The following is a 27,067-nucleotide window of genomic DNA, read 5'->3' on the forward strand; positions in this document are numbered from 1 at the left end:
TTGAATATATTATTATCATATGCATATCTTACCTACCATATTAGTACAGAGTAAGTGCTAAAATTTTTTTAAATCTACTAGATGAATATTTTAAATGCTCTAGAATAGCTTATTCTTTAAATAAATATTTATTATGATTAGAAGGTCTAATTTTTAAATTCAGATTTTTATGTTTAGGTTTATTAAAATAAGTCTGTTTATTTGCTTTAGTCTAGGTTTATTTTTTTTCCTTGAAATTCCAAGGAAACTGACAGAGAAAATCATTAGAAAACCTGGGTGTGTTTTAAAAAATGCAACACTCTGGCCTCCCCTCTCTCTCCACACACATGCTGTAAGTAATATTTTGCAGTGTGAAAGTAGGGGGGAAAAGTTTTAAAGGGACAGTTAAAACTGTAGAGAATTGACCAAACACCGTGGTATCTTAAGATACCCTTGAGAAGGGAAGATTAAACCTTTTGAATCAATTAACATCTATGAAAAAAAGAGATGCAAGGAGACATTGTAGAAGCCTTGGGAAGACTCAGAAATTGAAGGAGGATACTTCTTGTTTCTGTAGAGAAGTGTTTTAGTTGTCTGTGTTGAAGAAAACTAACCTGACCAGAGAGTGCCTATTACACTGGAAAACAGCTTCTAACTCGACATTTTGAAAGGCTCATTCCTGCCCTGGTGAGAAAAGCTGTCACTGAAAAAAGCTAAAGTACTTAATGAATAGGCTGCATCTCTTGTGGATATGCTTTACTAAATGGGGCCTAAAGTAGTGTTTGATCCTGACAGAAAGTAATCAGCCAAGCAGAATGTGAGTAGAGCTTGGAACTTCAGAAATAATGTGTTTCTTCAGCAAATATTTGTTGAGCATCAACCACCTACCAGACTAGGTGCTAGGTATGGATTAGTGATCTAGATCAGGAGAGATGACTTGTCCTCATGCAGTATAATAACCTAATAAATAGAAGACATGACAAATACATAATAAGCATACTTTGTGATAATTCTTACAAAATCTGGTGTTTTGAAGATAAAGTACAGAATGCTACACAAAGGGTAAAGATTGGATGAATAAGAGCAGGTCAACAACTTATACTTTATATTAAAAAACAATTAAAAATGGTGGATCAGTAAAAAGTAATCTGTGACATTTCAAAAGGACCTGTGAAATATATTATCTTGATTGTCATCCATGATTTCATCTCCCTCATCTCCCACATCTGTTTAAACATCATATCCTGCTGAAACACAGCCTTTAAACATTTCTTAAAACTGTCTTCCTCTCTACTCTTTATTGCCACTACTCTGGTTCAGGCATCATTGCTTGCTGCCTGGACTACCACAGCTGTGTTGGATTCCCACCTCCACGTTTATCCCATTCAAATTCTTGTTCACATAGTTCCTACAGTGATCTCTCCAAAATATAAATCTGACTATGCCAATCCCCATTACTCCTTCAATGGACCGCCATCATATGAAGATTGAAGCCCAAATTTCCTAAGATAACAGACTCTGAGTGTTGCAGACCTCTTCTTCCAGGTTTATATCTTGCCACGTTCTGATTCATACTTTACACATTATATGAGTACTTTTATACCATTTCTTTCCTTCCTGTTCTTGCTGTTGCTTTTTTGTGTAAAATATGAAGATATTGACAAACACTACGCCCATGCTCCTATCCTTTGGAACCAGCTCAGGCATCATTTTTGCAAAAGTCATTCACTTATCCATTCCATCCCCAGAATGGGCCCCTGTGCTTCTCAGTGCATATATCCATTATTAGTTTTATTTATTACATTATTGTATGATTACCTGAGACCAGGAATTATCTTAATCGTTGTTTTATCTCTAGTGCCTAGTGATAGTAGGTACTCAATAAATATTTTTAGGTGAATAAATGGTTTGCCTTAAATTGGTCTCCATATTTTGAAACTGTTAAGTATAAATTTTTAAATATTTAATTTATTTTAATATGTGTCCTCCATCATGAAAAATTCAGATTCACTGATTTGAGCAGATATTTGGTCTTAATTTGTGCCTGTAAAGAGACTTTTATGAGGTCTTGGCTGCCTAGTGCGAACAGTGCCATCTATTGGCAGTTATCCAAATTGTATCCACTATCCAGGATGGAACATAGAGCACTAATCAAACATTTTTAGGGAAAGCACATCTATGAAAAAATTTCTCATGAATTTGTACAAGAAAAAAAAAACTAACCACCACATGTATGGCAAAGACAAATGAAGTATTTTAATTATGTATCCCAGCAAAAGAGAATATTGTGTCTCGGCAATATTCAGAGAATATATACCATCAGTTCATATTTTATTTATTGATATGCAAGCTCATTCCTAAAGAACCTATTAGTGTTTGATATAAAAAGACCATTTAAGCCAAAATACAGATGAACATTCATTTTTCTTTCTTTACAAACAGCCTAATACTCTGTGATTTAGAAAGTATTTTGTTTCCAAATATTTTTATTAAAGTTTTCTTTCCAAATACTTTTAAAGTATAAGATTAAAAAAAAAATCTCTAAACAAAAAGCCTCTAAACCATGGATAATTGTCTTTTAATGGTATGAAAAAGATACCACAGCCCTTGTATAAAAGGTGGTGGTTCTGTTTGTTCTGAGTAACTTATGGTATATTATTGAAAAATGAAAAAAATTTTGTTGTTGGTGTTTTTACTTTATTCACTCATATAGTATTTAAATTTAATCAGCAGAAATAAAACCACACTTGATTTGGCTGATGCCAAGCAGTTGCCTGACTAGTAGCTGCCATGCTGTGGGCATGCGTGGTTGCTACCATGCTTTGTAAATAGACAAAGATGATTTGAGGTGAGGGTAGGCCACCAAAATATTAGTGAGCCTTGTTGTGTTGCCAGATTACCACTAAAGGTTTCAGAAATAACATTTTTCACTGTGGTTAAAACATAGTTTAAGAGAAACAGTATGCTGGAGATACAATTTAGAAAACAGTTTCTTGAATTTTAGTCATATAGACACTCTTTAAAGAGAAAAAATTCCTGTACCGCCCCCTCAATACACGTTGATTCTATATCATAATATTGCTTAATGCATATATATAACCAGGTTTAAATTTCTTAGAGGTATAGTGTTTATATAACTACAAAATCTTAATACTAATATTAAAAATGAAATTATAGTAACAATAATATTAGGTGACATATATAACATGTGCTAGGTCCTAGGCATTTTGGATAGATGGGTAGGTGGGTAGATATGCACACACACACTCGTCTCATCTTTACAATAACCCAATGAGGTAGGCACAATAAAATCCTGCAATAATACACTCTGGGAGAAGAGAAATATAGTTATAAAACCCAGGCAATCTGGCTCCAGAGCTCATGCTTTTTTTTTTTAATCCCATTTACGACATTACGGTGGGATTTTTTTGATAATAGTATCTCCATTTTATAGGTAAGGAAACTGAGGCACAGATAGGCTAAATGACTTGTTCAAGATCCCACAGATAATAAATGTCAGTTCTGGGATTTAAACCCAAGGGGGTCTAGGGTCCAGAGCTGTGCTTTTAGTATACCTAGTTACCTCTCTAATTTACATGTTAATACAAATTCACTAGCTAAATTTACAGATTAAAAATAAAATTTCAAAATCAATGAAAATAGGATTTAACCAATATAACTTAAATGAATTATCTCAGTTTAACATAGATGATACTGTTTTACTTACATTGAATTTCTGTTTGGTTTATTAATAGACAGATTTACTTGCATGTTTTATGTTTCATATGTTTCCTGGATGATTTTGAGATTTATATTGTTGTAATTATTTTAATTTTTCTGTTTTGATAAATAAGCTTATTTTAATCACTGAGCCATTCTTTTGGTGATCTAGTAATAATAATAATACAACCAAAGGTAATAAAATACTGAAAGCAGTTTTAAAGATCTATTTAATAAAAATAGTTTGCCTCTATCTCACTGCAGTTCACAGTCATTGCAAGTGGTATATACAGAGGCTAGCAGAACATCAGCTCAGATGATGAGTACAGAAAGGGGTGCTGTAGCTCAAATGGTTGACTTTGCCCTATCTGCATTACCCTACTCTGTTTCATGTGATACGCCTCGCTCTCCCTCCACTTCTCTCTGTTCAGTCTGCTTCAGAATCCCTCACTTTTTATCAGAGTGACATTGTTTGGTCTGCTCTTGATACAAACAAAGCTTTGACATAAGTCCAATTTTTTTCTCATTAGCCCAAAATAATACTTCTGGTACTAAATCAAATAGTGCTTTGATTTACCTTCATAAAAATGACAAAGTCTCAATTTACTATATAACTTGAGAAATTAAAGACTTATTATTTTGTGAAATTGTCTTAGTTGCAAATTATTACTGCAATAAGAGTCATTTTGTCTTTATGACTGCCAGAAAATTTAACATGAGTACAGCAGTGGTTGGGAGGCCATTGTTGTCATTTGACATTTGGACAGGCCTCTTTAGCAGCAGTTAGACAAGCTTACAGACACATTAAAAGCAAACACCAGCACTTTAGGAGATCACATGGCACCAAACTTGATTATGAACATAAACATGAACCCTGGCAGTGAAATTGCTTGGTAATAAGTGGGGTACTCATATACTTATATCAGTAGTTTTTAGTGTAACACGAAAAACACATTTTAAAATTTTCAAAAAACATTCTCACAGGGATCCGCTTGGAACATATTCAAGAACTCTCAAGCTTCTTGGACTCCAGGTGGAACTCTGCTTTAGAGGATATGATAGAGCCATTAATCCACTAAGATGTTACCATTTGACAGTCTCTTAGCAACACACAGAGACATAGGTGATATTTGAGCCTTGTGGGTGTACCAAAGTATGTCTGTATTCGTTATGTTTTCCTACTTTTTAATCTGAACAATTCTAAAAGGCAGTGTTCAAATAAAAGCAAACTTCTTTTTACAAAAGGTGCTTTATTGACTTTTGCCCTTCTAGTTAAGGTGAGTATCAGTGTCCCCCAAGTGTCTGTGGCAGTTTTGAGGAGAATTGCCTCATGTGTTCATAAACAACATAGGTGGTTTAAAAAGTTAAAAAAACAAACAAAAAAGACAATGACCTTCACCTCTTCTTTTTAAATTCCTCTCTACTTTGACCCTCTTCTGCCCTGTACTACTGCTGATCCCACTAGGCAGCACCATGTGAGCAACGTATTTCCTTCTGTGCTAGGCTGTGTGACTGATTTTCCTGCATGAACTTCTGTCACAGCTTAGGAAGACTGCCTGTCTCCCTTTTTTATACTACGTTCTGTTAAGGGTAGGGAACACCTTAGCATGAATGCCTTGAGTGTTTTAAAGAAGATTACAGTGAAAGTAACTTTGAGTTTTTATTTCTACCCCTGTCTTTTCCTAGGACCCATAAGTAAGAGCCAAGGTAGAGGAGGGGCTGGGGCAGAAGCCTGGATCAAAGAGAAATCAGAGTGATGGATACATATTCTGAACTTGGAAATCACAAATCTGACAGCTAAAACATTGTTATGAGGTTCAGCTTATCTACTTTAGCTCACACCTCCCTGAGAGTGACTTCTTTTCTAAGCTACTTCTTGATTGAACACTAGATTTATGATAGACCCACTCCAAGGTTGACCTGGCAAGCCCTGAAATGTGTGAGTCTAACTCAGTTTTAGTCCAGTGTGGACCATTGGCTACATTTGTAATGTGCTTTGGTGAATAGAGTATTGAGTGGACCAAAATAGCACATTTTGTGTTACATTTCTAATCAGGATAGTGTTCTGCTATTCTTAATCATTAAAAATTTTTGAAGATTAAGATTTTTTTCTCCATGCAGTTAGTTTTTTGTTGTTGTATAATTACCATTGTTAATAGTTTTAAATTTTGAAATGAATTTTATAATAAAATGGGTTTACTCATAAGGTCCACTGCTAGCATGCATATGCGTAGTGCTTGAAGTGTCTCTTTCCGCAGGATTGGGACCCTTTGCAGGATTGGGACCCTTTGCATGTTCAGGATGGAACAGAGTAAATGGGTTACTGGGTCCAAGGAATGGTTTCTTTATTCTCTGAATTGTCTGATCAGATAACCTTGTCTGAATATCATGTTAAAGGTACCTTTTATACTTTAATCTATGATCTTCATATGTTTAAGTTTATAGTTTTAAAAGGCAAGAATTTTAATACTTGTTAAGCAACTGTATGGGAAGATTTGCTTTGGATTTGGAAGTGACCTAAAATGGCATTGTTGTTATTATTTTCATAGATAATGATTTCATTCCTTTTATTTGGAAAGAGAAACAGCAATAATTTTGTCTAGGTTTAGGTAAATGTCTCTTGATTTAGTCACTCAGGAGCCCAAGAGATATTGCTGACTCATGGACTAAGATTTGTTTTCCTTAAGAAATAATGTGAATGAGAAGTTATTTTTACTTGACCAGTGAGAACAGAAAGGATATCAGGGACAAAGATCTGGAAATACATCAGCACTAATAATCCAAACACAAATCTTCTGATAGAACCAGTAACTTATTATGTAAGGAGTATAGGCATTTTTTTGTCTTAGTATTTGTATGGGTGATATAGATGGTAATTCAGTACTGCCTGATTTTATTCTTCATCCACATACTATGAAAAAGAAGACTCATTTATTTATTCAGCAAATTGTTTGTTAAAAATCTTCTCTGTTCCAGGTACTGCTTTGGGTGATAGGGATACAGAAATGATCACAAACCAAGTTAGCCTCAGGACTTCATTGTTAATTCAGAGCAGTAATTCCCAACCCGTCTGAACATCAGGTTACCTAAGAAATCTTTAAAATACCATAAACTCACAGGCCCTTTCATGAAAACTTACGTGGAAAAATAAAAGCAAAAATTACATAGCTGAATACCTTGCTTCAGGAGTAGGGGACTTACAGTTTTTTTCCAATTACCTTGCTATTTTCTGCTTTTGCAACCCATAGAATATTCTCCTTACCCTATCTCTTCCTGTCACCCACATCTGAGCTTCTTAAATAAGAATAAAGGGAAATTAGAGAGTTATGAACTAACTTAAATTAGTGAATTATCATTTTAAGAGGCAATAATACGTAAGAATGCTTCAGAATCCACAGTCCAAATGAATGGGATTTGACAAGCCGTTTATTAATACTTTAGAACACTGGTTCTTAACTTTTTTTGACATATAGATCCCTTTGGGAATCTGATTAAAAACTATAGATTCTCTCTTCAGCAAAATGTAAGTGCATATTATTTCAAGAGGTTTATAAATGCCCTGATGCCCGTGCATGATGCCTGAGCTTCTTGGTATATTTATTGTTGTATATTTTGCACGGTTTAAATTTTATTGGAATATTCCATTTAAAATATTGTAATCACTTTATATGCAATTCAGAAACAAAAAAGAAAAGGAAAAAGTCACTTATAATGCTTCTGTTTGATTCAGGGCTATTACCATTTTGGTGCACTTCTTTCTGGTTTTTGTTATTGTTTTAACAGTGTGTATTTATACTGTTGTATTTAAGTGCTATCCTGGCTATATAAGTTTTCAAGGACACTGTAGAAAAAATATTTAAGGAGTTGCTCTAGGGATTACAATATGCATCTTTAATTTATTACAATTTACTTCAAATTAATACCGATTTACTTCCAATAAAATATACCAGTTTACCTTCATTTTCCAGTTTACCCACATTTTCGTCTCCTTTGTACTATTGCTACTGTATATATTACATCTGTATACTCTACGAACTCAACAATAGAGTGTTAGGATCTTTGCTTTCAGCAAGTATAGATCTTTTTAAAAAATTGAGAGAAAATATCTCTTATATTTACTCACTTATTTACTCTTTCCATTCCTCTTCATTCTTTCCTATTCTCAGTTCTGAGTTATCATTCATTTCTGTTTAGCCAAAAGGACTTCCTTCAGTGTTTCTTATTAGGGCAGGTCCATTAGCAATGAATTATCTCAGTTTTTGTTTATCTGTGAATGTTTTTATTTTGTCTTTATTTTTGTTGGATATTGAAGTCTTGATTGACAAGTATTTTTCCACCAGCCCTTTCAATATGCCATCACCATTGCTTTCTAGACTGCGTTATTTCTGATGAAAAGTCAACTATTAATTGTATTTTTTCTCTTATGTGTTGGTGGTGTTTTTTCTTGCTGCTTTCAAAATTTTGTCTTTGCCTTGGCTTTTAGGAGTTTAACCATGGTGCATATGTTTTGTTCTTTTTGCATTTGTCTCCTTGGGATTCACTGAGTTTTGTTGAAGTGTTAACGTTTTCCACCAAATTTGGTACTTTTTGGCCATTATTTCTTCAAATATTTTTTCTGCCTTTCTTTCTCTTTCTCTTTCTCTCTCTTTCTTTCTTTCTTTCTTTCTTTCTTTCTTTCTTTCTTTCTTTCTTTCTTTCTTTCTTTCTTTCCTTCCTTCCTTCCTTCCTTCCTTCCTTCCTTCCTTCCTTCCTTCCTTCCTTCCTTTCCTCCTTCTAGGACATTTATGTTAAGAGGTTTAATATTGTCCCACAGCTCAGCAAGGCCATGTTCATTTTCCTCCAGTATTTTTTCTGTTTTTTTTTTTTTGCTTAGGATAGTTTTTATTGATATGTCTTTAATGAGCACATCTAGGATGTGAAGGTTTTTTTTTTCTTTTGTGGGTGGGGGTAGGGGTGGGAGGGTGGGGTCCATTTTAGTTATTGTACTTGTCAAATGTAGGCTTTCCATTTGGTTCTTTCTTTATTGTTTCAAAGTTCTCCATTGAGATTCCCTATTTACTTTGTCCTTTGCATGTTTTCCTTTGATTCCTTGAACACGTTATAACAGCTTCCTTGAGATCTTTATTTGTTAAATCAAACATCTGGGCCAATTTGGAGTTATTTTTTATTAACCACTTTTCTTGAATATGGGTTCATACTTTCATACTTTTGCGGAGGGGGTCTGGTAAATTTTGCTTAAGAATTGGACTTGTGGATAATATGTTGTTGTGGCTCTCAATTCTGTTTTTTCTTTTGAGGGTTTTTAGGGTTTTGTTTTAGGAGGCGATTATCTTTCCTAGATTCAATCCATGAAATTTGTTGCCTCTGCAACGTTCAGCTGCTTATGTCTTAGCTCAGTTTTTGTGTGTTTTTTGGTGTCGTCTACTCACCATGGCTCCTGTGCCTGGTATAGTTTAGTGGTCAGTGAATGATGCCTCAGGGCAGTAAGGCCTCTATACTATGGCTGGGATGTATGTAGATGAGAAATATATTATAAAGTGGAGCAAATTTATAAGTATCCCAGGCTTTCAATCTTCACTGTATTCTCTGGGATTTTCTGCACACATGCATAGTAGACAGCTAGGAGCATATGGACAGTTTATAATCTCAACCTTCTTTATGGCTCTCTCACTTCCAAAATTTCCCCACTAAAGGTCTAGTTGTTCTGCTACTGCTGTGAACCAAGTCCACTACCTCTGGTGCTCAAGCTGTGGATTTTTGCCATTTAATCCGTGGGGGATGTAATGCTCCCAAGCAAGAAAAACAAAACATGCCGGTCTTATTTGATGAAGTAGCAGTTTGCTTCAGTAAATACGTCTGCCTTTAGTTATTTCCCAGTGCTCCTTAGTCACTTTGTCCAAATTTACACCTATCTCCTCTTGGTTGCCATTGCTGAAAGAATATGCTATAGTAACATTTTTGGGTAGTTTCTTCATATCTTTGTTGTGTGCATCCATATTATAATACATATTTCACATAAATCAAATCTAAAGTATGATCTGAATTTGTGTCCTGTGTTTTCACTTAGCAGTATAGTTTGAACATTTTCAATCTCATTAATTTTTTTGGTAAGCATTTTCAATAGCTACATCATACTTTATTATATCAATGTACTGAAATAAATTTAATTATTCTCCTATTGTTAGAAATTTACTGGTATATTGCTTTCCATCATTTTTCAATCATTTGCTCTTATAGATAGCACTGTGACACACATCTTTGTACCTGGATCTTTGACTCTTAAATGATTATTTTAGGCTAGATTCTTGAAATGAAAATCCTATGTCAAAGGGTATGAACATTTAAAATATTTTTGATGTATAGTACTCTGTCATTTTCTCAATGGTAGACAGTTTTGCATACTTTAAATGTTTACCACTGTCATTTGTAATAGAAGTATTATATCTCATGAAGTAGATTTACCTAACTAGTTCTTTATTGTTGGAGATTTAGGTTATTTCCTGGCCTTCACTTTTGTAAAGCAAGTATCTGAAATATCTGAATGATTATAGCTCTCAATTATTTAAAATATTTTCTTTTAGGTCCCAGAATTAGAAATACTTTCTCAAAGAGTATGAGTACTTTTAGGGTTTCTTTCACATTTTTCAGATTGCTTTCTATAGATGTCATATCAATTTATAAGATGCAGTTTATAAGTGAAGTATGAGAGTTTTATATCATTGGCCAGCATTAAGTATCAGAGTTATCTAATTTGCACATTTTGGTAATAACAAGAGACTTCTCTCGGAGAAATCGAAGGAGAGAGTTTGACCAGCTGTGTTTTTACTCTGTGAGTTGTCTTATGCTCTTTCTCTAATCCTTTTTTTTAAAAAAATAATTTTATTTAGTTATTTAGTTATTTAGTTATTGCCTGCATTGGGTCTTCATTGCTGCACACAGGCTTTCTCTGGTTGCAGAGATCGAAGGTTACTCTTCATTGCAGTGCACAGCCTTCTCACTGTGGTGCCTTCTCTTGTTGCAGAGCACAGGCTCTAGGTGCACGGGCTTCAGTAGTTGTGGCATGCTGGCTTCCGTAGTTGTGGCATGCAGGCTCAATAGTTGTGGCTCACGGGCTCCAGAGCACAGGCTCAGTAGTTATGGCACACGGGCTTAGTTGCTCGTCGACATGTGGGATCTTCCTGGTCCAAGGCTCGAACCCGTGTCCCCTGCATTGGCAGGCAGATTCTTAACCACTGCACACCACCAGCGAAGTCTCTCTAATCTTTTAGAAATTAGTGATTTTATTACCAACTTTAAGAAACTGTTTTGAAATTCATTTCAAACTATAAATTCATTTCAACCTATAAACTCTTGGTTAGATTTGTTGCTAATAATTTTACTATCACTGTGTTACCATTCTAATTTAGTTCTGTGCTGCTGGATGCTTTTTATATAAAAGTAAGTATTTTTATGCAGTCAAATTTGTCAGTCTTTTTCCTTCATAATTTCTTCTGTTGCTTCTAAAGCCAAAAAAATCAACCCTACTCCCACATGAATTTTGTTTTATTTTGTTAAGTTGAACAAAATGAAATTGCCACTTTTGTAGTTAAAAAATGACAGCATATTAGAATTTCATATAACTTTACCTTAAGGGTTTTTAAAAAAAATATTTTGTTCCTCATGGCTTTGTGAACAAATAAAAAAATAAAATATATATAAAGCTAATTTTGAAAAAAAATTGTATTTTTCTAGAATGTGAAAAATCAGCTGCCATTTTGGTAGAGTGGTCAATTGAAAAAAAAAGTGAGGGTTAGTGAAGTGGTAAAGAGTTGGTTATCATACTTAAGTTACTATGAAAATGTATTGTTTTGTTGCCCTTTTATAATAGGTATTTTTTAAGTGTATAAAACACTACTTTTGATTATAGGGTTTTATTAGTGTGACAGTTTTCATGAGTAAAATAGGGCTTAGGGTATCTCATTTTTTTAGATTAGCAAGGAAGGGTCAGGATAAGACTAGCAAGAAAGAAAGGAATTAGATTATTTTAGAATGAAAGACCAAGAAATAATGTATTGCTTACATATATGTATATTACTTGGGCTCTACATTAGAATTCTAAAAGAAAAATAGCAACATAGGTTAGAAATCAAGCCTCTGCCAATACATTTTAATCATGACTAGCAACACCCATGGTTTTGGGCTTTCCTTAAGCAGAGATCATTAATTACAATGAATAGTGAAGTGGTTTTGTGATTAGACTAACGTCAACTAAAAAACCAGTATTTGATCATCCACATCATTTTCACTTATTACTTAAGTCAGTTATTGATCAAAGGTCTCCTGAGGCAAAAGGCTGGTGCATTTATTCATTATAAAATTCACCTCTTAGCAAAATATGTCTTTAACCTTGTGGTAGTAGCCAGAATGGGTGTCAAATGTCACATTATAGGCAAAACTTAAATAGTTCTTGCAATTTTTAGAGCAAACTTTAATACACTAAAATGTGGCATAAATGTACTTTATATTGAACTGTAAAAAAATTTAATAGTCTTTAATTTTTTTTAATTTATTTTGTTACCTTTAAAGATTTTTCCTTTTGTCATGAAACCCATTTTTCCTAGTCCATCTGATAAAATCCTACTTGTAAAACACAGGAAGGATTAAGGATAGAGTAGAAAATAAAAATTATCATTTTATCATGTATTTTTCTAGTTTTTTCTAGGATATGCATTTTATGTAAAAATTTTTATTAAAAATTTTTTTTACAAATCTCGGTCTTTTTACATATATAGTTTTACAGTCTAAAAATGTAATTCTAGCATTTCCCGATGTTATTTAATATCTTTAAAAATATTTGAAAAATTGACTATTATGCTGCTTTCATCAAGGGTTTAGACCACAATTTATTTAATTATTCACTTTTGGGGGACACTTTTCTATTTTTGAAAAACATTGTGAGGAACATGCTTGTGTGGACGAGGTAACAGTAGCCCTTAAGAGTTTACATGGCCAAGACTAAAATACAACTCTTCTGACATCCAATCAATCTTTTGCCTTTTGCCTTTTCCTTTCATGAGTATACAACTTTTGGGCACATATGCAACATATTCTGTATGCGAATATCCCATCTAGAAAACCTCTTAGTAGATCATTCCAGTCAAATACCTTATCTTCTACAACATGTTCAGAATCATAAAATAAACCTACAGAAGGTCAAATACATATTTTATTTATCTGCTTCGTTGTCCATTTTGAACACAGTGGTTCAGACAACTGAATATCTAATGAATGTTTTTGAGGAGAAAACATGTTTTAAAAAACTTTTTGGTACCTTTACCTCTTGTCCTTTGGTAGCAAAAAACACTGCAAAAAAAAGTCATTTTGGAAGATCTTTTAGAGACAAAGTAAAGTAACTGCATTCAAAGATAGAAATTATAACTTCGAATGGAAAGGAAAAGGTTTTATCAAGAGAGTTAAAAACTTTTGTGAAGTCAGTAAAGCAAAGAGAAATAAGTAGACTAGTTCAGATGATTGGTGCTGCAGAGAACACCATTCCTTTCCCAGCAGTTGTGAGATGATACAAAGGAAGAAAGACAAAGTCCAAAAAGCAGAAAGAAAAGTAGTCACAAGGTATAAGTTTCTCAGAAATATTTGCCATGCTACAAAAGGATTTTAGCAATAGGAGGTGTTGTTTTAAACTGAATTCTAAAAGGATCAGAAAAGACATTTATGTAATTCTTTAAAATAATAACTAATAGAGTATCCTAAAATGTTAATATTTATGGACTAAAAGATGTGCTGATACTTAAAATTGTGATAGCAAAAGTAGATGGTTATAACGATGTTAAAAAACATCAAGATATTAAAACAGAGTTTAGAACCATATGAATGTTTTTCTTTACATGTTACCACATACTTTTTCATTTTAGAAAAAATTTAGGAAACAAGTTATTTGTGCCTTATCTTTTAATATATAAACAACTGTATTATTAAATCTAATTTTATTTTAACCTCAACGTCATGTCTAGAAGTATTAGTAAAATAATTTATTTTGCATGGAATTATCTTAGAATTTCTGACAGGCCTAATGTACAAATAAACTGATGCATATAAAAAGGCCCCAGTTTCTTCTTTTTGTGGGAGAATCTTTTGGTTCAGCTGTCAAAGAAAAAAAAGCCACAATTTTCTGACAGGGGAATATTAAGTAAACATTTCTGTGGCACAATTGTGTAGCCATTACAAATAAATAAATGATGGTTTCGGTTTGTTGTTTCTTCCATTTTCTATTTGTTTTAAATTAGCCAAACTGCTTTCCCTTTCTCCCTGCCTGTCTTGGTCCTACAGAGGGGAGAGAATTTCTACTTCATCTACCTAGGTTCCATATAAAGCTACTCCCTAAGTTCTAAATCTAAGCCTTCTTCCCAAGTTCTGTTAAAAGGTAGTTTAAGTAGTGAGGCTCCATATCTGGGGCTAGGAATGAAGGAAGCAAAGAAAGGGAGAGGGCACTCATTTTGAAAGAACAGAGAGGTAATCTGTTGCATTTTCACAAGGGTTTTGAGTACTCTGTGAGTCTTTTAGTAGTCCATACTGTATCCAGCCAACTAGGTAGGGCTGGACAAAGATGGAGGCATTTCTACAACTAAGGATGACTGAGGAAAAGGAAATTCCAAGTAGAGAGTTCTGCATGAGGAAAGCAGTGGGAGAAATATGCAGGACGTGATTGGGAAATAGTGAGAGGCCATGTATTGTTGAGATGTTGGATATGAAGACAGAAATGGTTGAAAAATAAGGATAGAAGAATAAGGTTGAAATGTACTGATGGCATTGAAAATTAAGGTGGTAAGTTTATGCTTAACTCTGGAAGCAATGGAGAGTCACTGATGAATTATTTAAGCAACAACTTAATTAGAATCTTGCTTTGTGAAGATAACATTAGCAGCTGTATATAGGATAAAAAAAGGTAGGTGGAGAGAATACAGGTATAGTAGTCTAGATTGGGGGTCAGCCTTTTTTTATAAAGGACCAGTTAAATATTTAGTCTTTGTGGGCCATAAGATCTCTACCGCAACTATACAACCCTGCCGCTTGCAGCCATAAACATTGCATAAATAAATAAGCCTGGCTGTATATTTGCATAGTATATGAGCTGCATAATTTTGTAGGTACTAGTATTGCGTTGTGAATATGAGTTTCTTATACAGACCTTGAAAGGGATGTTGTAACCTTAGGTTCAGAGTCACCTCTTTAGCTTACTCATCTATAAAATGACATCTTTCTCAGTTTTTAATAAAGAAAATAGCTATAAATAACTTTTTTGCAACCCCCTTAAGCTGTTTAGAGAAAATGTTTGTTTAAAATTCTAAGATGAATTTGCTTTTGGGAATAGGATGTGTGTTGTTAGTTTAATTCTATTCTTTTCTGGTCTTTATTTATAAACTAACTTGGTGCTAAGTTCTAGAGGCAAGAGAAATCTACTTTCGAGCTATTTGTAATATTTCTAGCTTAGACCTTGATCCTAAGAGATAGAATTATAGTAACTGTTAAAATGAAATGTAGCCAGAAATATGATAAGCTGTTGATATGTGTCTCTGTCATAGTGAGATTACATTTACTTTAAAGGAAATGGCACAGTACCTATACTGTGAATATGTTTAATATTTTTAATGTTACTCATCTGAAAAAGCTTGATTAAAATGAGCTTTTCAGATGGCACTCATGCAGTCTTTAAGATCGTTAATGGTAGCATCCAAAAGACTAAAGAAAATTTAGTTTTAACTTTATACAGTCTTTTCTGGTAATTAAAAATTATTAGATTTATCTCTTTTTTTCCCCATGAAACTTAATAAACAAATGATCTCAAGTTATGAGGCAGTGTAGTGTTGCTAAGAACATAGATTTTGTGATCTGGGTTAAAATTCACATTCTGTCACTTTATCGTCTTTGTGACTTATGGTAACTTATTCTTCATCTAAGAAATAACACTAAGAATGCCTATCTTGTCAGGATTGTTGTGAGAATTTTGTTAAATGAGATGTATGTAAAGTGCCAAGCACAGGATCTGGAATATTATAAGCATACAATAAATAACAGCTATTATATTTTTTCAAAAAAGTTAACTTTTTTAAGGTAGTTTATGCTCTCTTTTAGGAATGTCTGTCATGTTGCTGGGAAAGATATGACACATAGAAATTATCATATATATATATTTGGAGCTCATGTGATCACTTTAAGAATTGCCATTTTATTATCAAACATGGTTAAAATACCTATTAATTATGTGCACGTTACATGGTTCATTTTTTACTATTTGTTATAATTTCCACAATACCATTATCATTCTCTCAAACATCCAGCTACAGTTAGGTAAATTCTTCCTAATAGATAGATTTCCATGAAATTAGTATGTCATAATTATTTTATATATGATAATTATAAGGATTCTAAAATTTACAAGGAAGTTTATTTAAAATATAGACCTACTGAGCAATGAGCATTGACTGTTTTTCAAACACTATCCTAGGTGCTAATGACACAGGGATGTAAGACAGATGTTGCCTTAAAGAAGCTGATATCCTTCAAAGAAGGAAAGATAGACAACAGAATAAGTAATTATACTGGAGATGTGCTGATACCTGTGTGCCTAGGACATTACAGAAACATTGAGAAGAGAATTGTAATCATCATGAAAGGAGTCAGGGAGAAAATAAGCTGAAACTGAGGAGGTTTTTAGGAGGTGATGCCTTTTGAGCGGAACTTTGAAAGAACATAGATTAGCTAGGAAAAGGAAGTAAAAGTTGTCCAGATAAAGGGGACCAATAGGCTTTTGGTATAAATAATGCATTTTTAATGAACATGCATTAGAAAAATGGATATGTGACTTTGGACCAGTAACTTTTCCCCATAAGGCTGTTGTCAGTATTAAAAGAAATAATAGCCTTCCTATTCCAGTAAAGATGGAATGAAAAGTCAAATTTACCCTCTCATCTCAAACAATAAAAAAATTGGACAAATTATTTGAAAAAACAGCTCTTAAGACAATAGACATCAAACACGAAAGGCAGTGATCCCTGAGAGATGGGGAAAATGAAGTAAGCCATTCAGTTGCTCCAGCTTAAGGCCTAGAGAACTTGTCTAGTCATGCTACAGGGAGTGAGAACCCAGGCAGCACCTGTGGCTTCCTTGAGTTGAGAAGATGGAACTGTGATACCAGGGAGGCCAAAGCCTGTAGAATTCACAGGGCAGATTACCAGAGAAGTGTGAGCCGTAGAAGATCTGCAGAGGACCCCTCGAATATTCAGTGGACTACTCATCAGTACTTGCATGTTGATGAGTAGCAGACTACTCATCAGTATTTCCAAGGCTTGGGAAAGAACCACCTGAAGTGATTAGAGAAAATTGTACCTCCCACTCACGGAGAGTTGGGAATAGTGTGTTCCCAACAACCAATATGGAAAGCCTCCTAATTCATGGTGCTTCCAGTCAAGTTCTGAAAAATGTCTTATCTCAATAGTGGAAAAAAATTAACTACAGACTTAAAGTTGTTCTGGTCCTGCCTAACAAAGCCATAACTAAAGGGATGAAACTGCTTCCAAGTAATTTAACTGTGTCCTGGAAAAAAGACCAAGATAATTTATAGGAAAACAAAAATATCCAACACGCAGCAAAATAAAATTCTTGATGCCTGACATAATCTCAAAAATTACCACGTATTCATGAAACTAAGGCAATATAACATGTATTAGAAAAATCTATCAGTTGAAACTGACTCTAAATGGATACAATAAGAGAATTAGTAGATAAGGACATTGTTATCATGACTATATTTCATATGGTCAGAGAGCTGCTAGAAAGACTGAATGTATATAGTAGAAACATGAAAGCTATAAAAAATAAAAATTCTAGACTTGAAAACTACATGACTGAGATGAAAATTACACTGGATGAGATTAATGGAGATGACACATTGCAAGATATGAATTAGTGAATTAAAAGACATAGCAAAAGAAACTATCCAAAATGAAACTGGGGAGAGAAAGCTAAAAAAACAAAAGCAGGAGAAAAGGAGCATTTCTGAGCTGTGGCAAAACTTCAGGCAGCCAAATACACAACATTCCTGTCTCTGGAGTCCTGAAGGGAGAGATGAGAAAAAGGGACAACAGAAAAATGTACTTGAAGACATAATGACTAAAATTATTTCCAAACTTGATAAAAACTATAAATCAGGAGTGCCAAGAAACTCAACAAACCCCAAGCACAGGAAATGTGAAGAAAACTACACCAAGGCATATCACAATCAAATTGCTTAGAACCAGTTGTGAGAAGAAAATATTAAAAGCAAATAGAGTAAAAAATATCATTATTATTATGTATGAGGGAACAAAGATAAACGTGGAAGCAGATTTGTCATGGGAGACAATGCAAAATAGGAGACAATGCAAAATACAAGACAGTAAAGCAACATCTTTAAAATAATGGAAAAAATATACAATGCACTTAGAGTTCTGTATTCTGGGAGAATATCTTTCAAAAATGAAGGCCAAATGAAGATTTCTTTAAAAAGACACACAAAAATGAAAAGAATTCATCACAAACATCCTTCACTACAAGAAATATCAGAGGAACCCCTTTTGGTGTTAGAAAATGATACCAGATGGAAAACTGGATTGACATAATAAAGGAATAGAGAGTAATGGAAATAATAACATTATGGGTAAATATATCTCTTTAAAAGATAATTTTTAAAGCGTAAACACAATGTATTGTGGAATTTATAACAATATGTGACAGCAACGACAATGGTAACACAGAGCCTGGGAAGGGAGAAATGAGAGGCTACTATGATAAGGTTTTTATAGTATATAGGAAGTATAGTATATAGGAAGATAGTATATAGTATATGGGAAGATATAATGAAGATAGAGGGTGATAAGTTAAAGATGTATACTGTGAACTGTAAAGTAACAACCAAAATAACACCAAAGAGTTATAGCTAATAAGCCAACAAAGAATATAAAATGGAGTTTTAAATATGGTCAGTCTAAGAAAAGGCAGAAAAAGGAGCAAAGATCAGATGGGACAAATAGAAAACAAATAACAATGTGGTAGATTAATTGTTTACATTGTGTAAATTGGTCAAAACATTCTAATTAAAAGACAGAATTTTTGCAGATTGCATAAAAGCAAGATTGAACTATGTGCTGCGTATTTTTAAAAAACACATTTCAGATACAAAGACTAAGAGGTGAAAATGATAGAAAAATATATACCAGGCTAAAACTTAACATTGTTAAGATGTCCTTTCCCCTCAGATGGCTGTGTGGATTCAGTGCAATCCCATGCTAAAATCTTAGCAGGGATTTTTTTTTTTTGGTAGAAATTGATAAGCTTATTTTGAAACTGGGGAAGCAAAAGAGCTAGAAGAGCCGAAACTATTTGAAAAAGAAGAAAAAAAAAGAGAAGTTATTCTACCTGATTTCAAGAGTTAATATAAAACTGTAGTAATAAAGAAATAAAGACAGTGTGGTATTAGTATCAAGATTGACATATCAGTCAATGGAACAGCATAGAGAGTCTAGAAATAGACTCGTTTATCTGGATATGTATATTCAATTGATTTTTAACAAAGGTACAAAGGCAATTGAGTGGAAAATGATAGTCTTTTCCACAAATGGTGCTGGGTCAATTGGATAGCAATATACCAAAAAAGAAAAAATTAAAAAAACAAAAAACAACCCCCCCTCCCCCAGCAAACAAAAGGTTTTTCAGTGTATATGTTGCACCACATACAAATTTAACGAAAGGTATTTCATAGCAGTAAATGTAAACAGAAACTGTAAACTTTTGGGTGTAAACATAGGACAAATCTTTGTGAATTGGGGTTAGGTAAAGATTTCTTAGATATAACACCACAAAAGCATGATTCGTAAAAGAAGAAATTGATAAATTGGACTTCATCAATATTTGAAAATTCTGCTCTTCAGAAGAAACTCTTAAGACAATGAAAAAACACGTCACTCAATTGGGGAGGGCTTTATAAGTATAAATATGTAATTCCCTGTGTGTGTGTATATGTGTGTATGTAATTTGCAAACCTCATATATGAGAAATTACTTTCATTATAATTAAGAACTGAAAAGTATATTGAAAAATCAATAATAAGAAAGCAGTTGAATAAAAAATTGACAAAAGATTTGACCATCTATTTTATCACCTTATATATATATATATATATATATATATATAGCTAATAAATAGGCACATGAAAAGATGCTCAATACCAATAATCATTAGGGAAATATAGATTAAAACCACAATAAGGTATACTAAGTCATGACTAGGATGTGGAGCAACTGAAACTCTTATACTTTGCTGGTGGGAATATGAAACCACTTTGGAAGCAGTTTGGTATTTTCTTAAAAAGTTAAACATATGTTTACTATATGACTCAACCATTCCAGTCTTAGATATTTACTTAAGAGATTTGAAAGCATATGTTTATACAAAGACTTTTACCTGAATGTTTATAGTATGTCTTATAATAGCCAAGAAGCTAGAAATAGTTTGTCAACAAGTGAATGCATAAAGAAGTTGTAGTGTTTACTTACAATGGAACACTACCCAATAGTAAAAAGGAATGCATATCGGTATACACAACAGTGTGGCTGAATTTCAAAATAATTACACTGAGTTTAAAAGCTAGACATGAAAGAGTACATATCATATGATTCCATCTATATAACATAGTAGAAAATGCAAAGTAATATATAGTGATAGAAAGCAGATCCATGGTTGCCTGGGGACTGGGAAGTGGAATGGAGGCACAGAGGGGCATGGAAGAATTAAAGAGGGACGTGGAAAATTTTGGAGTAATGGACATGCTCATTATCTTAGAAGTAATGATACCTTCATGGCTATATAAGTATGTCAAAACCTATCAAACTGTACACTTTAAATGGTGTAATTTATTGTAGTTTCATTATACCTCAGTAAGCGCTCTGAAAATTTTAAGAAAATATAGAAATAACACACATGCTAGGCATAATGTAAACATTTAGTAAATAGTAATTTCTTTAAATTATTATTTTTATTATCCTCCTCATTATACTCTAAGATCTTTGAAATTTGAACCTATATATGTCAGCATCATGGCATAGAGTGAAACATTACCTTTGTCTCACCCCTTCAGTATTCAACCAGTAAAACATCCACAGCTCAGCAAAGCTGACTCTGCCCAACATACCAGAATGCCATCAAATTCTACATGTCTGTACATCTAAATATGGGTCTGGAACACATAGGGGAGATAGAACTGAGGAAAGAGCAGAGGAGTTGCCTGCAATTATGGCCTTCCAGCCTCAGCAGCTGTGCCTACAGACCCATAGAACTTAGCAGCAGCAGGGGAGGTGGCACACATGACTTTGGCCTCCTGGTTGCAGTAGCAGCTGTGGCCACAGGTAACTGGGCTACAGTGGCAGCAAAGCCTGGGACATGACCTCCCTCCCCACCTGAAGCAGCAGAACTGCAAACCTGACAACATCAGACACAGCAGAGATGCCCATTGCAACCCTAACTCCTCTCCCACTCTCATCCTCTGCTGTGGCAGGTGAAGCAACTTTGTAATACTATTAGCCAGCAAAGTTATCATTCAGCTATGAAAGAGAAATAAAGACTCTCCCAGACAAACAAAAGCTGAGGGACTTCATCAACCCTAGACCTGGCTTACAAGAAATGTTGAAAGTAGCTCTTCTACCAGAAACAGAAAACCAAAAAATACATAAAGCTTTGAGTAAGGTGATAAATAGAATCAGAAAATTGCAACTTGTATCAGAATAGGTGTTTAAACGCTTTATTATAACATAAAGGTTAAAGGGAAGCAAGCAGAAAAATAGCTGTAGCTACTTTAATTTGGTAACAAAATCACAACATAAAAAGGAATAATTTGAGACAACAAAGACACAAAAGGGGAGGAGGAAATGAATGGAACTCATATAGGTAAAGGAACATAAGATGGCATCAGCAGAAAAAGGACTGTTTTATCAATAAGATGTTTTATACAAACTGCATGGTAACCACAGAACATAAATCTAGTATAAAGACACAAAACGTAAAAGAGAAAACAGAGAACAACATTATAGAAAACCACAAACTAAAATGGTAGGCAGAAACACAAGGAAAAAGAAACAATGTAGATACAGAGCAACCAGAAAACAAAAGATAAAATGGCAGTGTTAAGTCCTCATCTTTCAATAATCACCCTAAATGGAAATGGATCTAATTCTTCAATCAAAAACCACAGAGTGACTGGACAGATTTAAAAGCAAGACTCAACTATATGCTGCCTTCAGGTGACTCACCTCAGCTCTAAAGACAAACATAGGCTCAAAGTGAAGAGATGGAAGATAATACTGCAAGCAAATGGCAGCCAAAAGAAAGTAGGTGTATTCATACTCATAGACAAAATAAACTTCAAGTCAAAAAATGAAGCAAGAGACAAAGATGGACGTTATATACTCATAAAAGGAACAGTTCATCAAGAAGACATCAGTTATTAAAATATATGCACCTAACATAGGACCATCAGAATATGTAAAACAATTACTAAAGGGAGGAGTTGACTGTAATACAATAATAGTAAGGGACTCCAACACCTCACTTACATAAATGAATAGATCATCTAGACAGAAAGTCAACAAGGAAACAACAACCTTAAATGAAACATTAGACCAGATGGATTTGATTGATTTGTATAGCGCATTCCATTTAAGTGCAGCAAAATACATGTTCTTCTCAGGTACACATGGAACTTTCTCAAGGATTGACCATATGGTGGGACACAAAACAAGTCTCAGTAAATTTAAGAAGATTGAAATCATATCAAATATCTTTTCTGATTACATCCATGTTATAGCATATTATAGGATTTCCTTCCTTTTTAAGACTGAATAGTATTTCACTATATGTTTATACCACATTTTGCTTGTCCATTCATCAGTGGACACTTGGGTGTTTTCATTTTAGCTATTATGAATAACGCTTCTCTGAACATGGGTGTACAAAATCTCTTCAAGATCCAGCTTCTAATTTTTGGCAGTCTGTACCCAGATGTGGAATTGCTGGATCATATGGTAAATCTATTTTTTAATTTTTTGAGGAACTGCCTTATTGTTAGGGCAGTTCTGTGGAATCCACGGCAATAGAAAGATTACCAACACCCTTCTCCCCCCAAAAAGACCCCTATTAGTTTAGAAAATTTAACCCATACATGATATAAAAATTCATACTATTCTTACTGTTCTATCAATGTCAGTGCTAATATTTATTTTTTAAGGGAATAACATATATATTCTCTATAATTCAATTTTGGTAGTATTTGTTTAATTGTACATTATTAATTTTCATTTAAGGAATATTATTTTTTAATGGAATATAATTTTTCTCTATAAGTTTGCTTCATACAATATAATTGTGACGTATTCTTAAATGTCCTCATTTTACAGTTCTTACACTGAGAAATTGCTGTATTCCATGCATTTGTATTTCATACTAGTTTCTTATTTATTACACAAAGTTTTTTTTTCTGACTCTGAATAACATGGGTATCATTTACCCATTTTAGATGGAATTCATACCAGTCTCTGGAGTCTAATAGACTCTAAAATAGCTAAAACATTAGAAATTTTGGCACTGAAGCCCCAAAGGTATTTTCATTCTAAGTCAGCTAGTATGATGACACCTAACTAAAATTGGATTAGTATAAAAAAGTTCTTTTAACTCTATATTCTGTTTATTCTTTCTTCTTAATGTTTTCTTAAAAAGTAACTATAGATGTCAATCAGAATGATGGCAACATAAATCAGAGTGCCTTCTCTCCATTTCCAGCTCCAACTGGTCTAGTTTTTCTGAGTCAAGCAGCTACTGATGCAGATAGGCAGATGGGACCTGGAGGGTTTCAGCCAAGAGACCTGTTGTGATGCTTTCCCTCATCTGGGACAAACTCAAGGCTGAAGCACTGTGGAGGACCACTTGGAAAGAATTTGAAGGGCAAGTGACTGAGAGAAAAAGACCACAACTGAGAATCCCATATCCATTCAAATTATTTACCAGTTGTGGTAAAAGAAATATATTTGTACGTGAACGAAAATTGAGAGAACATTTGTATCTGAATACCCTATCCAAGAAAAAATGCCTGAGAAATGAATCAGATATTTTTAAGAGCAAAAATGTTTATAAAAGACAAATTACTTTCAAAAGTCTGATGAATCTAACAATGTATTTGTCCCCATAGTTGGAATTGATCCCTGTATTTCACAAATATTTTAGGAAGTTGTATTTGTATAGGCAAATGTACTATCTTGGACAGATTTTTTTTTAACAGAATCAAAAACTATCCTTATGCTTTTATATCTATGAAATTAATTGCTTTGACTTCATGAATATCCTAGTAATGTAGTTAGAAGAATCCTGAGATTTGGAATCAGAAGGTCTTAAATTCAGTCTGTCATTAATTAGTAAATGCAAGTTAGTAAACTGCTCTTATTCCCTGGTTTTCTTTATGTTTGAAATATTAATCCTGTATTATAAGATTCTTAGAGGAATGAATAAAATATAAATATGTCTTAATAGGTGTTTTTGTCATGAACGTTAACCATCAAGACTCTTTAGGCACCGTAATCACCATATTTTTAAGACAGTGGTTTAAACTGGGGGAGAGAGGGAGCTGCTATGGAGGGGGATTTTGTGGGTTAAGAGACTTTTTAACAATATTATTAATATTATATTAGATGTGGGTACTCATCACTTTGTATATTTGTCTTAAGTGTTTCTTATTTGTTAAAAATAATCTTTCTTTATGAAATACCTGTAACTTTCCTATGAAATATCTGAACCAATAAAGTGTTTTCAGTTTTTCTATCAAAGGTGGCTGCTTACTAGGATACTCTGAAATGTATACTTTATAATTCTGTGCTTGCTTGAGACCTGCTAGTCAGAACATCATTTCCTTCTTGTCATTCTAGTTATACTATGTTGCACAAACATTATCATGTTTCTACTGTGTCTGTTAAGTAGATGACAGAGATCACAGACTATCTTGCCAGATTGAATCTGACTCTAAGTACTATTTGCTCCACACAGTATTTGTCTTTATGGTGATTTAAAATCTCGGGGAAAAATCAAGACACTTTATAACCCTAGTTTGCATTTTGAATGACAGCAGTGAGTTGGTGCCGAGTACCAGCTGCTTTTGTTAGCTGGGCCGTGTGCTCCACAGTTCTGTACACTCACTATGCTCTCTGATACTGATGTCCAATGTCATTTGCCTTGCATCATTATAAATGTTTGTGTTAATTGCTTGGCTCCTATAGGCAGTTTCCTTTATAACTGTTGGAGAGGTCATATTCAGTATATGTCACAGTCTTCTATTGATATTTTGCTGTGATATTTTAATTTGTCACATATTTTTAATATTTATAACTTTACACACTTTTTTTCTACAAACGTGTAACATAAAATATTCCTTTTGTTTGTCAACTCCTCCTTCTCTCATATCCAATCAGTCCTTTCATGTTACCAATTAAATATTTCTCAAATCTAATTCTTTCTCTCCAGCCTTACTGCTACTCCTCCTCCCCAGGCCCTCATCATCTCTCATCTGGAGTTCTTTAATTGCTTCCTAACTGAACTCCTTGGCTTGTGTCACATACTTTGCAGTTCATCCTCAATGATGTGTCAGAGTGCAGATCTCATCTCATCACCCCACTGTTTCAGATTCTTCCAAGTCTCTCCATCGTCTTTGGCAAGGGTCAACAGACTTTTCCTTAAAGATCTAGATAAGTAAATATTTTAGACTTTGCCGGCCGTAAGTTTCCTGCCACAAATAATTGATTCTGCTGTTGTTGAGTTGAGCACAAAACCAACCATGGACAATATATAAACAAATGGGCATGGCTGTGCTCCAATAAAACTTATTTACAGAATCAGGTTTAGGTGGTAGTTTGCTAATCCCTCTTCTATGATATAAAAGGCTATCCCTGTTTTCTTTCCTGTCTCATCTACCATTTTCCCATCCCGTTTCTTACAGTTTATTCAGAAGCACCATTCAGATTCTTAACACTTTTCTGAGCACAACATCTTCTTTCTATATCCAATTATGTAATTCTTTTCATCAGGCTGTTTTCTTCACAAATAGCAAAACATTCAAATATACCTTGTAAAATGTTAATTCTCAAATGATGGTATCATAAACATGAGATTATTTAGTCACTTACTGACATCTTTAGAAATGTATTGTAAAGTCTGAAGTATTAAAAATAGTTTTTAACAGGTCTTTCATAAAGATCATAACCTTGGTACAATCCATGTTATAGTTTGGATACCATCAACATATCCAAAAATCTCAGAATAAGGTTACTGGTAGGAAAGTAGTTTGAGCATTATCAACTGTATTGAATCAAAGTTCATTGAGAGAATAATTTTAGGACAGTTAGTAGGAATTGAAAGCAGTAACTCACATTGTGTCCTATCTTTATCACAATTGCTCCTTTAAATTACCGTAAGAAAAGCAGAAAATATTTGGTTTTAGGATATGATTTGCCAGAGGTATTGGACTTTAAGTTGCTATTTAAATTCTAATAGGTCATTTTGCATGTTTCCATATGCAAAGACATAACACAGCTTGAGAGTATGTTGTTAAATGTGTAAGTTTTACCTCGTTATTAAATTGCATTTATTTTAGCTGTTTCTAACTGGTAAATGTTAGGTAATAAATAAAACCTATTCCAGTAAAAAAAAAAAAATGGAAGAACTTCATTCTTGCATCATAATAATGAAAAGTGTGATTCAATTACTAGCATGAGAAAGTAGATTGGTAGAGATGCTGTGATGGAATTTTGTTAACATGTGGGTAAATATTAATACTGTTATGATAAAGCTCCAGATTTTCTGATACTCACATAATAATGCATTAATTTAAAGCTCTATTAAAACTGACTTACATGTCTTTTATGGTTGATTTTTAGCCACCAGCTGAACAGGCCAAAGCAAGACTACAACTGGTTCTTGAAGCTGCTGGTAAGTGTTAATAATTAACTTTATTTAAATGAAAAAAAGTGAAATAAATTCTAGCATGCTTACAGGTGGGTCAGAGAGCAAAAACCTATTTTCATATAGCCTCACAAATTTATGACATCTATGTATGGTCACATTTTACCTCAAATATTTATTGCTATAGTATGATGTTAAAAGGTCATTCTTTACCTTCTTATTTATAAAATTGGCTTTGATTTTAGTTTTGATTTAGATGAAGTCCAGTTTATTGATTTTTATCTTTTATGGACTGTGCTTTTAGTGGCATGTTTAAGAAAAGTTTTATACTTTACATTTTATATTTGAG

General features: G+C 33.6%; 1 protein-coding gene across 5 annotated transcripts in view; it reads left to right on the forward strand.

The window, feature by feature from the left end:
- The window catches only part of RSRC1 (arginine and serine rich coiled-coil 1), a 441,996-nt gene that overhangs the window by 216,628 nt on the left and 198,301 nt on the right, over window positions 1-27,067 (forward strand). For all 5 annotated transcript variants that reach the window (XM_057737932.1, XM_057737931.1, XM_057737935.1 and 2 more), the window contains one exon: window positions 26,694-26,745. In XM_057737932.1, coding sequence (XP_057593915.1) covers window positions 26,694-26,745 — 52 coding nt within the window. The remainder of the gene's footprint in view (window positions 1-26,693; window positions 26,746-27,067) is intronic.

Source organism: Hippopotamus amphibius, chromosome 6 (genome assembly GCF_030028045.1).
Source record: "Hippopotamus amphibius kiboko isolate mHipAmp2 chromosome 6, mHipAmp2.hap2, whole genome shotgun sequence".
NCBI classification, from domain to species: domain Eukaryota; kingdom Metazoa; phylum Chordata; class Mammalia; order Artiodactyla; family Hippopotamidae; genus Hippopotamus; species Hippopotamus amphibius.